Genomic DNA, 17,137 nt, shown 5'->3' on the forward strand with positions numbered 1-17,137 from the left:
GAGTATAGCATGCTAAATCTGGACTGTAACTGGGATGTAGCAGGATGTTTCTTCTGTCTAAAGATGCCTAAAGATAGATGTTGTTTTCCATATTTTCTCAAAACATGCTCGAAACTTCAAAGCTTGAGATATTTTCTTTTTCAAAAACTTTAATGATATCATTTGTTCCATGCTTCCTGCTTTCACTGATCTCGTATGCAACAGACAAAATGGAGCATCCACAGCCAGCCACTGTGCTTCAGGAATCCTCAATCAAAAAGTCTTAACTCGTATCTGAATGCCATAGTGTAAACTTTCAGTGTACTGCCATTAACAGAAATATATTTTACATATTAATTAGCATTAACTCAAATACATTTAACTATATTTTATAACAATTAAATTCTAACCTCCTTAAGGTACTATAAAAAGTTACTTTTTTTTTTTTTTTTTTTTTTAGTGAAACTTGGCTACACTGTACAAAATATTGAATTTCTGCTATGAAGTACTTAAATTATTTAATATTCTTCTGCTGAAAAACTTATTCAAAAAGTATGATTTGTAAATAATAAAAAAGATTAAAGTTATTTGTGAATAAATTTAGAAATTTTATTTTGTTTTAAAACTTCTTAGTAGTTGGAGTTGTGTGTCAAGCAGAAAATTATTTGATTTTGGTGTTATATAATTTAATTAAAAGATTATTTTACCGTTAAAGACACAGTTTTACTTCGACAGAATAGAGCTTCTTAAAACTTATGCAAATAATTTATTATTATTTGTATAAGAGTCATTTCATTTTAACTAACTATAAAGACACAGTTTTCCCACTGACAGAATAGAGCTTCTTAAAACTTATGCAAATAATTGATTGTTATTATTTGTATAAGTGACATTTCATTTTAACTAATATTTATCTTTCCCCCCCCCCCGAAAAAAAAAACCTTCGCAGAGTTCCACCATTTATTTGTGCTTACATAATAAAATATAATCTCAGATGACTTTTCTACTACAAGTATAAAATATTATAATAAACCAAGCCATTTATTATATTAGGGGACTGTTTTGATAAACTCTTTCTCAAATGTCAGCATCTAAATGATTTTAATAAATTTTGAATATTTGACTGCATACATCATTCATGTCAATACTAAAAGAGATTTTGGAAATGCTCGCCCTTTCTGCATAACCAAATGCAGTGTTTTGAGTTTGCAAAAGTGGACTTCAAGAGTTCATAACTAATCACTGCAGTTTCATGCCATTGTTGTTTTCCACTTCTTGTTTTGTGTGTAGTTTGTTAGCAATAAGTTCTTCCTTTTAATGCACCCCCACAGGAAAAAAATGATAATATCTTGACCGTAAACTTTTTTAATTTAATCGCCATAAGAAGAAGATTTTTTAATTTCGCTCATGCTGTTAGTCAGTTGGTATCTTGATGATATCAGAACTCCCAATGCCTCTTTTTCTAATCCCCCCCCTTGCTTCCTTGAAACAAACTTCATACATATACGCTTCATGTGTTGTTAAATATTGGCATTTTCTTGTATTTAATACTGAACGAATCAATCTGCACCATCTTGCATCCATTTTCAATAAAAAAGATCATGATTGTCATATATTTTATTACTGTTTCCTTTAATTTTTTTTTCAGTTTCTATAAAAATTTTAAGTACAATGAAACGTTTTGCTACTGAAATAGTTTCTACTTGATTTTTTTTTTTTTTTTTTTTTTTTTCAGTTTTTATAAAAATTTTAAGTAGAATGAAACTTTTTGCTACTGATATAGTTTCTACTTTTTTTTTTTTTTTTTTTTTTTTTTCAGTTTCTATAAAAATTTTAAGTAGAATGAAACATTTTGCTACTGAAATAGTTTCTACTTGTTTTGTAATCTAAAACCGATGTAAACTGTAAACTACACCCTCTTCAAGTAGATCAAGTTACAGGATTAAAGAGAAGGGCTAGCTCATTCCATTCTCCTCGTCGGCGCAATCCTTGTAGGGGAGTTAACAGGAAGCGGTCTGATGTCACTATGTTGCATCTGCTCTGACTTTGCCTGTTTAAAAATAGCAATAAAGACATCCCAAGTTAGTTTTAATCACATATACTGTTTTTTTAGTAAAGCAGTGTCAAAGTCAAACTGGCAGGCTGCATGTGGCCCTTGAAGTAATTTTATGCTGCCTGTGAATAAATACATTTCTCATAAATTAATTAGCAATATTATGACAAAAATTTGAAGAAAAAGTTTAAGATTTTAATGGTCTGGAGTCCAGTTTTATGTTATATTCATTACCAAAAATGAACGTAACTCTTCAGAAAATCTAGAAATAGAGCTAATTAATGTGCACTACAATAAGCTTATACAAAGGTATTAAGATACAAATTTGATTAACTGTTGTCAAAGGGTAAACATCTGAAGCTACAAAATTTTGCTTATGGCATAAAATAGTCGCTTTGCTTTTGAGTACATTTACATGAGAACCGTTTTTTCATAGTTGAAAATTAATAAGTTTATGAAAAGAACTAGACCGCCAATGAGTATCTACAATTTGTGATAATATTTGTTAGTAATTTCCCTCCAAGATTACTGAAAATCGAAAAGTCTGTGGCAAAACACGAACATGTTTGCAATAATTTACATAAAAATATTTTTTTCTGTCCCACATTATAGAAAAATGTAATAAATAAAAGATAGTAGGTTGTCATTATTTGTTCTCAAGTTTTGTCCCTCTTGGGATGCTTTAGTATATTTCATTTTAGTTTAAATTAAAAGTAAGTTACTTTGTAGTTCAATATATTACTATTAGTTAAATAAATGCCAATCTGAAAATTTTAGCATTTAACTGTCTGTTTGAACTCCAACAACAGCAATTTCTAGCAGATACAAACTTTTAGATTTCGAGCAAAATATGAGTTTGATATTTTTCTTTGCATTATTTTTATTCGTGTGTTTTTACAAATATCTAGTAAAAAATTTGTTATTTAATAATAAAAAAAACATTTTTATTAAAAAAATCAATACCCCCTTTTTTGTGTGTGTCTGTCTGTGTGTATTTGCTGCACATCAGCTACCTTCAAACTGTAATTTTGAGGCCACTGCTGTAAAGTATCGTTTATGTAATATGTCTTCTTACTTCGTAGCAAAGTGCCATAATAATCATGGAAATAAGAAAGATAACTATATTACATTTCATATTTTTCCAAAGGACAATTTGCTTTTGGCAAAAAAAAAAAAAAAAAAAAAAAAAAAAAAAAAAATGATGCATGTCTTAAAGACAGGATTCTATTAATGTGAAAAACACAAGTATTTGCAGCAAACATTTTATATGCAGTGATCGTGAAGATGACCTGAAAAATGGCTTGCTTGGTTTGCCGCAAAAGAAACAGTTAAAGTTCAGTAGTGTGCCGAGAAAAGAAAAATAAAGGAGTGCTTTTGAAAGATTACACGAATTAAATTGGAAGAAAATTCATTTTGATTCTGATTATAAAAATGGGGATAGGAATAATAAATCAAATACGAATGATTCTAAAATAGAACTCGCAAATGATGATGTAAATATTGCTGAAAGCCCTAACTGTAAAAATAAACAAGAATGCATTGATAATTTATAAAAATTAAAGCTAGCTCAGCATTTTAGCTAATTTATAATTGTATAAAACATCAAAGTTATTTCACATAAAAAAGATTTTCCTCCTTTGCCCCATTAAGTAATTCTCTTTTAGATACTGTGAGCAAAGTTGTTTTGTGAAACTTAGACAGCAATCTAGTATTTATTTAAATTTAATGTAAGTGTATAAATATCAGTTAGACAATTACTTTTACAATAATTTTTATTATAGTAAATCGGAAGAGAAACACACCAATGTAAAATTTATAATTAGGTCCAAAAAGCAAAATTTTTAATAAAACTATCAATTTCAAGGAGAGTCAAACATAAGTTCCTCTTCTTTAGTTGCAGAAAACAAAATTACATATATATTCAAAATTGTGCCAAACTAATGTTTTTTTTTTGGGGGGTCTAACTTTAAAAAGCTGTTATTATAATTATCTTAGAAAGAGTAATAGAATTCTCCCACTTAATATGGAGGTGAAGAAAAAAAATGAATGCTATAGTTTTTTTCTTCAAGATTTATTAATAATGCACAGGGAGAAAACCTACAAATTTTAAGAAAACATAGCGTATTTTATCTATTATTTTTAAAATTAATTAATAAGTATTATTAACTTTTTAAATGTTATAAAGGCTTATAATTTGGCTATTTTTTCATGCACAATTTTTGTAAGGCTGTTTTTTCAAATTTAAAACATTTATTTCTTTGCTGCGAATCGCGTGTTTGCCATCAGTGTCAACATGACTACATATCCTTACTTCCTATTTTTTTTTGGGGGGGAAGCTCTTTGATCTAGCCCTTCTCTTTTGAGTCCTGATCAAGTTAAGTGGTACAACTGAAGATACTTTTATTTTTATTTTTTTAATCTTAAATAAAATCGCAGTGTCAACTATAAAACTGAAACAGTTTTTCAGTATTGTTACAATTTTCCTGATAAAATCATTAAATTTTCTCTACTCATGCATATGTAGCTTTTATAAACTTAATTTAATAATTAAACACTATTAATTATAAATTAATTTTTTAAAGCTTCTCTAAATGATCTTGCATGTGATTTTTATTATTATTGTTGAAAAACAAAAAATTAATTGTATATGTTTTATAACAATCCATTTTAGGATTGTTTGTCACCTCTCAGTATGCAAGCTTTACCAAAAACTCCTGAATCACTTGCTATTGTAGAAATGGGTGGAGGTGAAGGTACTGGCAGAGACAGCAGTGGTCAAGGGACATTATATTTAAATATTGGATTACAGGTAAATTATATGTGTAAAATATGTTTATAGAAACTTTAATGTGGATAAAAGTGTTCTTATATTCTATTTCCTTTGCATTTCTCGTTTAGAATGGTGGTTTGCTGAGAACTGTATTAGATCAAGTTTCTGGAGAACTGACTGATACTAGAACTAGATATCTGGGATCTAAGCCAGTTAAATTATTCAAAGTCCGCATGCAAGGAAACGATGCAGTATGTATGCTTATAATGATATTTGCTTATTTCAAGGATAGATATATGTTAGATAAAAATTAAATAAAATACTAACTTTAATTTGCAATAGGCCCTTAAGTCTTCTTCTAAATTTGGTAATTTCTCCTTGTTCTAAAATAATAACTTCTTATAATAAATCTTTCAAAACTGCATCATTTCAGAATTCACTGTTGTCATGTGGTTCTTAAAAGCAGCAGTGATGTATAATACTTCCGCCAGTCATAATATTCAGCCTTACAAAATGAAACTTAAATTAATCTATCAAAATTAAATCAGCCTTATTGAGACCCTTGAGATATTATCTCTGCATTCCTTTTCTGCTATCACTGCCATAATTACTGCACATATATCATGAAAGTGTAAAAATTGGTGCATTTCAATTTATTATGCACATCAAGAAATAAAATATAAAAAATGTATGTGCCATGATTGTATCTGCTCCTTCATGAATTGGTTTTTATCTTGTATATCAGTGACATCTAAATAATCACATGTATGTTAATGGATTCTAGATTAATTAAATTTAATAAAATTTAATAATTGAGTGACAATTTGTCAATGGTATTATTTCACTTCTATTTGTTTTAATGCCCATGAAATAAAAATTGATCAGTTCTTAAGAGAATTTAAGTAATCAAAAATTTTTCAGCTCTGTTATATACTGTAGAATAAATAATTTATTAGCTCTAGTGTGGAATTGGGTGCCCCTTTGATTAGTGACTTTTAAATTTTGGCGATGAAACCTCACTTCTGGTTGCCATGATAGTTTTAACTTTGTTTTAGCTTCCTGATTTTATTTAATTGTAAATGTATTGATGTGTACATGGACAAATTCAAGGCAGTGCGCAATGCCTAATTTGTGCAATTCTAGGATATTTTTTTTAAATGAAAACAGATCGATGTATTCATGGACACAGAGTTTGTGCAATTCTTTCACTTCTTATTTTGGTTTTGTGTAGCGGTCATCTTGAAATTGTACCTTCCTGGCACCGATCTTGGCGTCAAAAAAGAATCGCCAAAAAACAAGGGGCACCCAATTGTAAACTTTTACTAATTTATTTCTGTTTAAAAGAATTTCTTATGCATTAGAGAGCATTTATGTGCTTTGCCATAATTGACTAATCCAATCCAATCCATCGTTATGCATTACAGAGAATTCTTGTAAACAGTTTCCTAAGATATTCCATATTATCAATTTCCTTAGATTCACATCTATCATAGTTAAAGATATGAAAGCCTTCCACTCCGGTAATTGTTTTTCTGAAAATATTTCTTTTTTATCCAAAAATTTATACAAATAACTTTTTATCATTTGAGAACTAATTGTTTTCTTTCAGCATAATGCATAGCTGCCGATTCTCCTTCTTGTTCAATGCATAGCCATTATGATTACATTTTTATATTTTGATTTTGAAAAAGTAAAATTGTTCTATGTAAGAATTATAAAATATAAAATGTATATTGATATAAATTATCTTTATTATCATGCATTTTCAACTTGCAAAAAAATTTCAAAATTGATTTCCATACATAAATGTCACATATTTTGCAGTAAGCATCATGTATAATTTTTTACATCATTCTGTAAATCTATGTTTTGATAAATGAAATTATCAATCATCATACTGAGTAATCAGTTATAAAATTGTTATCTTTTATGGAATATGTATTTTTTTAATTCTAGGATTTATTACTTACTAGCAGCTTCGCTGCCAGCCTTTGTCTGGCTTTTAAATGTACCGGAAAAATGGCTAAAGGGAACACCAAACATTAAATTTAAAAACTGCATAGAATTTTACTCTGCAGAACAACTTCATTAAAAAAAAAGTTATTGTGTATAACAAAATTACAATGAAATCTTAAGCAATATCCCTTAATACGAATATTAATTATCCTAATAAATAAATTAACCAACTTCCCTTTGCAAAATCTTAAGAACTCAAATGGTATAAAGGAGGTTAAGAATTTTGTTTCCTTAAAAAAAATCACTCAAAACTTTTCAATATCTTAAAAACAGTGAAATGAGCGATAAATAACATAAAAGAATACAAAAAACAAAAAATTCTGAAAAGCAAAGTATAATTAATGATATTTTATCGTATATTTTTAAGAGAAAAAAAATTACAATGAAATAAGCTATATCCCTTAATACAAATATTAATTATCCTAATAAAAAAATTAACCAACTTTTCGTTGAAGAAAAAAAAATCATGCAAAACTATTCAATATCTTACAAACAGTGAAATAAGCAAAACATAACTTGAAAGCAACTCAAAAAACATAAAATTCCGCTCAAAATTTTACTCTGCAGAACAAAAAAATCAGTAAAAATGTATTATATATATATATGACAATGAAATATGGCAATATCTTAAAAACAGTGACATAAGAAATATGATGAAAAATTGTTGCCAAACCCATATTTCTAAAAGAATGAAACTATTCAAATGCGATTTCATCAAAAATCTATCAACAACAATAAGACAGGAAAATTGTTGCCAAAATCACATTTTTAAAGATGTGAGAAGTGTACTCGGAAGTTTCATTTAAGAGATTTTTTAAAAATACAAAATATTATCATTTTTCCAAAATTCTTTTTGTAAAAGCAGTCGCAAGGATGAAAGTTTAACGTGTCCAAAAATCAAAGAAAAATAAGCTATACATTTTTAAAAATAAACTTTTTTAGAAAAAATCCTGTTGAAAAGGTGTTAAGCTCCCTTTGTTAAATAAATTCATATTTAATCGATTTATTGAAACATGAAATTTATTTTAAGTTCGTAAAATAGCTAAGTGCCTACGTTTCATGACGATGTGAAAATGGAGTGTGTAGAGTAAAATCTCGCTTTCCTATGCCCATGTCTCAAAATGACGCGATTTCGTTACAAAACATAAAATTAAAACGTTCTAATTCGAATTTCGAAAAAATCGCTTAGCGGTGCACTGGCTCTTGTCTAAATGCACCTATGTACCAAATTTCGTAGCCGTGGGTCTGTTAGCTTACCCGCAGAGCGAACGAAAGACACACACACAGACAGACTCTCTTTTATTTAATGTAGAGATTTGAAATGTATTTATATATGAAGAGCTGCATATGTTAGTAATGCAGAATGCTATATGTGTTAAAATAATTTCTTTTTATTATTACTTAGGTTGTGGCTATATCTAGTCGTTCTTGGTTAAGTTATTATTATCAGAATAGATTCCATCTCACTCCACTATCGTACGAAACCTTAGAATATGCATCTGGCTTTTCGTCTGAACAATGTCCTGAGGGTATTGTAGCTATTTCTGCTGACACATTGAGGTATGTTACTATACATTTTTAGCACTTTCAACACAACATATAAAATATATAGGTATTTCAGTCATTTCATAATCTTAGGCATCCAAAACTCTTATCTAACTAAGATGTTAGGAGCACAACATTAAATTCTTGGAATATGGTTATTTTTAAAATATTAAACAGCCAAGAAAGATGTCTGAGCACATGATACATAATATAAGCATTAATTTTGACTCAGAATAACCATATGTGGTGTTTTTATTCATTTCTAATTGTGCAGTAAAATGATAATAAATCATACTTTAAAGTTAATCAGAAATTAAATATTAATTAATTTTTATTTTCTGTTTGGAATTCTAACTATTACAGAGTTGCCAACTCTCCCGATCTAGGCGGGAGACTCCCAATTTTCGACTGCTCTCCCGCCAACCCGATTAACAATATATTTCTCCCGACTTTTTCTTATTCTTAAAATTTCTCAAGATTTTTATGCAACTTGGCTTAATACTTTGTTATATGAATTTAAAAAAAAAAGTGCTTTTGGACATCTGAAAGCAATTGAATTTTCTTTACATTATATCTAAAACAAAACCTTGCGAATCAGATAGCTTCTTCTTTGTGAGTGAGAGCATTATACGGATCCAGAAACGTCGTTCTCCAGTTCTCCAATGGGCTTCGAGCTCCACTTCGTGTCAGCTGGCATATATTAGCCAATGAGGACAAAGCAAGTTGTTATTTAGACGTTCTTTAGTTATTTTGTTCATTTTGTCCTGAGTTGTGTGAGTACACGTGTGTGAGTAGGGAAATAGTTTTAGAAATTATCTTTTGTTATGTCTGCGAGAAAGGTGAAATACTCATGTACGTTTCGAAAATCGTACACAGTTGACTTTCCTTCCATTATTTCCTCAAGGAAATGTAATAAATTTGCGATGTGTGCCGCCTGTCGTTGCGATTTTTCGATTTCACATGTTGGAAGGGCGGATATTCTCAAACATGTGCGTACACAAAAACACAAGGATAACATGAGTTGTTTTTACAAAAACGAAAAATTAAATTTTTCTTCGGAAACAACGGACCAAAAAGTTATTAATGCAGAATGTCTGTCCTCTGCCTTTTTACTGGAGCACAACCTGCCACTGAATGCATCGGATCACGCTGCAGCTTTATTTAGAAAAATGTTTCCCGATAGTGAAATCGCTAAGAAATACTCAAGGTGCAAGTATCAAAACAGGTGCAATTGTTAAAGAAATGGGTTTGAAAAATAAATCTTCAGTTATTGATTGCATTAAAACAGCTCCTTTCTGCCTCTCTACGGATGGAAGCAATAATACCGATTCAAAACTGTATCCAATTGTTGTTTCTTTTTTTGATCCAGAGTCTTCAGAAATTGTGTGCAGTTTACTATCCAGAGAAGGACATTTGACAGGCTTTAATATAGCACAGCTAATTATTAAAACTTTAAAAGAAAATGCAGGCCCTCTGGATAATTGCTTAACACTTGGTGCCGATAATGCACCAGTATTGGTAGGCTTCGAAAACTGGTGTTGCAGGCATCTTAAGAAAGGAAAATTCAGATTTTCAGATTATGAGGTGCATCTGTCACCTCTTAAATTTAGCAGCTGAAAAAGGGGCAGCTTCTTTACCAATAAATGTGGATGAACACATTGTTGATAATTATTATTATCGTGAAAGGAGTTCTAAAAGGAAGGAAAAATTGAAACAGTTCCAACAGCTGCATAACAGCAGTTTACAATTAGAAAACTTGGATGAAGTTATAAAATCAGATTGACACCCAGTGGAGTTTAATTGGAAACTGAAAGGTGCTGATGAAATTTTAAAATATAGTGAACTGTCTAGAATTGTGTTGGCCATCTTGACAGTTCCCCGTAGTAATGCAGAGTGTGAGAGGATTCTTAGTGTTGTGAAAATGAGGACTAAATTTAGATCTAATATTAGTGATGACACATTAGAAAAACTTTTATTAGCGAAAGCAGGCCTACATGGCAATTGCTGTGAACAAAATTATGAAGTTTCTTTCTTAAAGAAAGCAAAATCTGCCACTGTGTATAACATTTGTACGAAAACTGATTAAAGTTTCTTGTTTTTTTTTTTTTTTTTTTCCCTTAAATGATGCAAGTAATAAAAGTGCTTTTTATGTGTAAGGTATTTTTGTGTTGCTTGCATTTAAGAATTAGTTACTATTTAAAGTTAATTCATTATTAAAAACTATATTTTATCATTTAAAAAGTCTTTTTAACATTGTGAAAAATCTCCTGATTTCTTAAAAAAATCTCCTGATTTTTGAGTGTCATAAGTTGGCAAGTATGCTATTATATTGTATGATATATAAATTAGAATATACTGTGGTAATATGAAAATTCTATGTATATTTTTTGAAGTTATAATTTGCATACTTTAATCTTTAAATGACACTCTTGTTTTTAATACAGATTTTTATCCCTTTATTTACTAGAATTTTAGCTCTTGAAAAACTTGGAGCTGTGTTTAATCAGGTAGCCATGCCATTAGAGTATACACCAAGGAAATTTGTAATCCACCCAGAGAGTAATAATCTCATAATTATTGAAACTGACCACAATGCTTATACAGAAAAGACCAAAGGAATCAGAAAGAGCCAGATGGCTGAGGTAATTATTTTTTTTCAATTAATTAATTTTAAGCTTGACTACTTTAGAGTTTGATAGATTTATATTAATTTATTGTCTATATGTAGCTTCTAAGCTGTATTTTTATTAAGTCTGCACCAGGTCATGAATACAGATACATAATTAGCTTGTTTTCCATTCCAGGAAATGGTTGAAGCAGCAGGAGAGGAAGAGCAGGAGCTAGCTGCTGATATGGCTGCTTCATTTTTAAGTGAAAATTTGCCTGAAAATATATTTGGTTCCCCAAAAGGAGGATCTGGTATGTGGGCATCTATCATAAGAATTTTGGATCCAATAGAAGGGAAAACTGTCTTTAAAGTTCCATTAGAACAAAATGAAGCTGCATTTAGGTAAATTATTATTATTATTATTATAGCCTTACATTTTCAACATATTTAATAAATACTTTTTAATGAATTCAAAAAAGAAAAATGTGTGCACATTTATATGGTATTTTGTAACACCAAAAGCATTTTGCAATTTTTTTTTTGCATTATTGGTTCATTGCCTTTTTGGGGGGCAGGGGGTACTTTTTGCATTATTTTGTTTTCAAAGGGAATGTAATACTTTTAGTATTTATCCAGCATTAGTTAAGTATGCTCATACTTTATTGAAATAAGAATTTAGTGACCATTTTTTAATAAGATGTTGCATTTTTAAAGTAAGTGTTATTCCATATTATTTCCATTCTTTAAATTATAATATCTAATGCATTAAAACAATCTTTTATCTTTTATAGTCTGTGTTTAGTGAAATTTGCAAGTCAAGGTGATGATCAGTTTCTTCTTGTTGGTATAGCAAAAGATATGCAGCTAAATGTCCGCCATTGTAATGGTGGAATAGTGCATACGTACAAAGTGTTAAATGAAGGTAAAAAACTTGAACTTGTACATAAAACTCCTGTTGATGAAGTGCCTGCTGCCATTTGTCCTTTCCAAGGAAGAGTCTTAATTGGTGTTGGAAGTATGTTAAGAATATATGATATTGGAAAAAAGAAATTGCTCAGAAAGTGTGAAAATAAGGTATACATTCTTTGTCAAATTTTTTCTTTATGAATGTATAGCAATATGAATATTTGTTGCTTTGCATAAGTTCAGTTTATGGCAGTTAAGTTGTATAAAAGACCTAAATTATTATCTTTCTCGGATAACAAAATATCATTTAGTGTTTCTTTCATTATTAACATTAAATTAAATTAACAAGTAATACTGAGTATATTGAAAAGTATTTCAGGTTTGGGATTTTATTTTCTATCATTCTTGTTCAAGTATTTTGAAATTTAGTATGTTTTTAAAATTTAATGTCAAGTTAAAAAAGTGTATTATTGCTTCTAGTAAAGTGAAGACATTCAAAGGATTAAAAAAAAAATAATTTGATAAATTCAACTTCAGGGTAATTCTTTTTTTATTTAAAAAACTCTTAAAACTATTCTGAAAAATAAAAATTAGAAGTTTTCTGTAAAACCAGGATCAATCTAAGGTCAAATGTTACCTTATTTTAATACAATGTTTCTGTTACATATATACTGTGATAAATTTTTCAATCCTGTGGGTTGTCATTTTAGTAAAATTTAGTTGTATTTTTGTTATTTTCAATTGTTTGTTATTTATAGATAAACCTAACTGGAATTTATATTTTTAATAGCATTTGCCTAACCAAATTGTTACAATTCATGCTGTCGGAAATCGCATCATAGTTGGTGATATTCAAGAAAGCTTTTTCTATGTAAGGTATAAAAGACAAGACAACCAGCTAATTATTTTTGCTGATGACACTAATCCAAGATGGATAACAACAGCTTGCCTTTTAGATTGTAATACTGCTGCAGGTGCTGATAAGTTTGGAAATATATCTATAGTAAGTACTTTTGTTTAATACTTAATATGATGTTGTGGTAAGGGAAAGCTTTATGGTTTTTATATTCTGTATTTAAAAATAACTATAGCCTTTGAAACCTGTTTTGTTTTTGTATTTAGAATAATTTATAAGTATAATTTTTGCATTGAGTAGAAAGTTGCTTAATCTATTATTTTAACTTAATATGGGCTATATCAGTGAAGTCGAAGATCTAAATTTATATTGTTCAAAGTAATAGTATTTGTTTTTCATCACCATGCTCTAACATTTTTTTGAACTTGATTTTATGCTGGGTTTTCTCTTCATGTTGTTTGTATCCTGGCAGATTTGAAAGTTAATTTCATGTATCAATCAACCTATGTAGGTGCTGTTGGTATTTTTGGAACACTTTTCTGTCAGACTGAATATTTTTTGCATTATGTTATTGTTTCTCATTTCATAGTTATCATTATAATACTAAAAAAAGGTGCTTTAAGAATAACTTTCCCTTCTACAGATAAGGCTACCTACTGCTATTAGCGATGAGGTAGAGGAAGATCCCACTGGCGTAAAAGCTTTGTGGGACAGAGGATGGTTGGGTGGATCTTCTCAAAAGGTAATTTTGTGCTATTACTTTAAAAAAAAAAAAATTGTTTTAAGTTTCAGAATTCACATAAGTATCCATTTTAAATTAACTTGAAACATTATTTTGTCCTTGAAAGAAAATACGCATTTTTGATCATTTTCTCAGAATACAAGCCTAAGTTGCATGATATTTATTGAATTTATATAGGAAGTAATATTGTATGATTTGTTTTATATGAATGAATGCTACCTGAGACCTTGTGTATCATCCATTTTTTTGCTTTATTGAATAAAAATTACTTTGATTACCAATTTTGCAATTACAGATTGCATATAAAAAAATAATTCTACGAAATGGGAAATATATTCTTATCATTAAATCTAAATAATTTCTTAAACCAGTAATTTGATATTGAATGAAATTCATATCCTCTTTTTGTTTTACGTAGATGATAATTTGAGTGTTTGCCAGTGAACTTTAGAAATTGAAAAAGCTGTGCTGTTGATTTGCATTAATTTAACATATCTAATGCATTTGAAATAATCTGACATAGATCTCTGTTCTCCACCATCATCCCCCTTTCTAAAGTAAAATATTCGCAGCAATATATTTTTCTTTGATGATTTCTGCTGCTAAAAATGAAAACCCTAAGAAAGAACTTTTATGAACAAATTCCTTTTGATTTCTAATGGAAAAATTTTTTCATATAATCTAAAGTTGCCATTAATTTGGAAAATGAGATTTTAAAATTTGCAATTTTTGACTTCATATTTTTTTTTCTTCTTAAATGCTATTTAAATGTTACAGCAAAGCAACAAGCTTCCTTATGCTTGTTACTCTGAGATTTACTGTTGTCTTTAATTTATACTTTTGTTATGTTTGATATGGCAAAAGAATTTTTACACAAGTAATTTGTAAGTTTTCAAAGGCTAAAATATGTTTTTAATATTCTCTTGAAATTTTGTTACTTTAGATTCATAATCTCATAATCATGGAAAAAACTCCTTAAATTGCAAATACTTTTCATTTTTAATTAATGTTAATAATAATATGAGTTATTTGCATGTCAACTCAAGTTAGTTCCCTGCCAGTGTTTTTTTTTTTTTTTTTTTTTTTTTTTTCCTGAAACACGATTTCTGAAAGATTTCCATTTTCAAGAAAATCATACTCTTCAGTACTCATAATAATTTGTGTAGAAATACTCATGATTTAATTTCTTAACATCAGAAATCTTCTTCTAAACTGATATTTTATTTTTAGTTCAATTGAGTAATTTCTAATTTTGCAGAATTTATTATGATACTCCTTTTAATGTTTCTGATTTAGTTGCACTTGATTTTTGTTGTAAGTGATGAAAATTTCTTTCATTGGTTTCATTTTTTGATTGATTATGTTAACAGTAATATTTTTCATGGAATACAAATACTTGTCATGTCATTCGGTTAACAAATTACTTCTCTTTGCAGGCAGAAATAATTGCTAACTTTCATGTAGGAGAAACTGTGCTTTCTTTACAAAAAGCTACTTTAATTCCTGGAGGTTCAGAATCTTTAGTATATACTACCCTTTCTGGATCCATAGGTGTTCTAGTTCCATTTACAACTCACGAAGTAAGTATCTATAATTTGTTTCTTAATCTAACTAGCAGTAATTTTTTTAAAACAATGTGAAATTTTTTAATACTTTTCCCTCTCTTTAATTTTTATTTCTAGGATCATGACTTTTTCCAACATTTAGAAATGCACATGCGATCCGAAAACCCTCCACTGTGTGGCCGAGATCATTTGTCCTTCCGCTCCTATTACTATTCTGTGAAGGTAAGTTATGTGGAATTATGAAATAAAAGTCTAAATGAAAAGCTCTGTTTATTAGAAAGTTGAATCTAATCAATTTCATAAGTATTATAGCTATAGTTCAACTTTAGTTGGCACTTAGTTGAAATTCTTCATAGTCTTTATTATATTTTTAGTACAATAATGTGGTACGAGAAATGTTCTGTGAATATCAAACAGGTAAATGGGCTGGCTGCATTAGTATTTTGATGATTTTTCTTAACTTGAGCACAAGCCAGATTCTTTTAGAAAATCCTCTATGAAGGCATCCTTTTCCTTAGGAAAATATTGTTACAGTGTTTTCCCATAATCCAGTTGTGAATATTTACTAATGAGGTTCAAGGAATCTAAAGGGAAGGATGTTTGTGTTTGTTGTAATTATAGTGTACATAAAATATACAAATTATTATGCATAAAATATGACATTAAATTATTCATAAAAATATTTTAAAAAGAAACTGTCATTAAAGCCATGTTATTGGATCAAAATACCTTTCACTGCATTACAAGATAATGGTCATCTTTAAAAATCTGTTCAACATTCAACCTATAATGGCAGAAGCAAATTTATGCAGCTGCTTATGTCACAATAACAAGGCATGGTATCTGTAATATGCTACAAAGTCATTGACTATTTTTGGAAACAGTAAACATACCCTGTACAGTCAAAAGTCTTTAATCCGAAAGGATCTATAATCCCGAACTCAAAGCTACAAACTTTCAGCGCATGTGTAAACACATTATGCATTTACGCATGTGCATATATTTATGCATGCGCGTTTAATTAACAGACAGTATAACAGACAGTATTAGTAGACAGTTAACAGACAGTATAAGCTAAGCTAAAATTATCTAATTATCTATTTCAGTTAATGTTGCAGATTGCGTTGTTCCTTAATCTTTGGATTGGATCCGGCTTATTATTTTTTGCAGACTGTTAGAGCAATTTTATAAAAGTAAGCTTGAACTTTCGATTATGTCAAAAAAAATTTCCAATTCTGGAGCTGCCAAAGGATCTACAAAGCGAAAGCATGTTTCGATGTCCATCAAACAAAAAGTGGAATTGCTCCAAAAAATGGATAAAGGCATATCCTTTGTTTCTCTAACCATTCCGAAATCTGTTTATCAATTTCACGCTGCTCTGCAGGGGAGGGACGTCGCGGCACGCAATGAACTGGAATTTTATAATTTCTTATATTTTTAGTTTTATAATTTCTGCATGCCATCTTACCAGATTTAAATTGATCTATAATTAATTTAAATGATCTATAATCTGGAAAAACCGATAATCTGGAATCGCCGAAGTCCCAATGAGTCCAGATTAAAGACTTTTGACTGTATTTAAAAATGAGCCCCTTCAAAAAAATCTGTCAATGTGTAAATTTTTAAAATCTTGCCCCTATTATTGCTCAGTCTTTGATAGATATTACCAATGGATGTGTCACCATTCACAGGTTGGTTAATTCTTTTTCATCATTTAAATTTAATCTTTTTTTCTTTTTCCTAATGCTCTTCCTTCCTGTAAATATTCATACATTTATATTACAGATTTTCATCAGCCAATTTTCGAACATAACGAGATGTTGGTTCATTTAGATATAAATCGGATGTATGAAAAAATGTGTTAGGAATTTATTCTTTCTCCTACGTTTTCTTTAGTTTTATAACATTCATTTATTTTTTCCCAAAGCAGCTTGTAATACAACAATTTTAAAAAGTATATCTATCAATCTTCTGTCAGACTAGTTTTAACTGCTACTGAATTCAAAAATCAAAAGTTGTTATGTTGGAAATAAATTACACTGATATGAAAAATGGGTCATGTGGCACTCTTCATAAATTACTTTAAAAACTAGATAA

At 29.1% G+C, this 17,137-nt stretch overlaps 1 protein-coding gene across 1 annotated transcript in view; it reads left to right on the top strand.

Moving 5' to 3' along the window:
* Sf3b3 (splicing factor 3b subunit 3) overlaps positions 1–17,137 on the top strand; it is a 72,744-nt gene that overhangs the window by 52,869 nt on the left and 2,738 nt on the right. Inside the window, exons 16-25 of the mRNA XM_035361355.2 lie at positions 4,704–4,841; positions 4,931–5,053; positions 8,224–8,378; positions 10,831–11,005; positions 11,168–11,373; positions 11,763–12,045; positions 12,668–12,880; positions 13,377–13,475; positions 14,912–15,055; positions 15,158–15,262. Coding sequence (XP_035217246.2) covers positions 4,704–4,841; positions 4,931–5,053; positions 8,224–8,378; positions 10,831–11,005; positions 11,168–11,373; positions 11,763–12,045; positions 12,668–12,880; positions 13,377–13,475; positions 14,912–15,055; positions 15,158–15,262 — 1,641 coding nt within the window. The remainder of the gene's footprint in view (positions 1–4,703; positions 4,842–4,930; positions 5,054–8,223; positions 8,379–10,830; positions 11,006–11,167; positions 11,374–11,762; positions 12,046–12,667; positions 12,881–13,376; positions 13,476–14,911; positions 15,056–15,157; positions 15,263–17,137) is intronic.

This window comes from Stegodyphus dumicola, chromosome 1 (genome assembly GCF_044657685.1).
Source record: "Stegodyphus dumicola isolate Sdum_Otavi_A_Nest chromosome 1, ASM4465768v1".
NCBI classification, from domain to species: Eukaryota; Metazoa; Arthropoda; class Arachnida; order Araneae; family Eresidae; genus Stegodyphus; species Stegodyphus dumicola.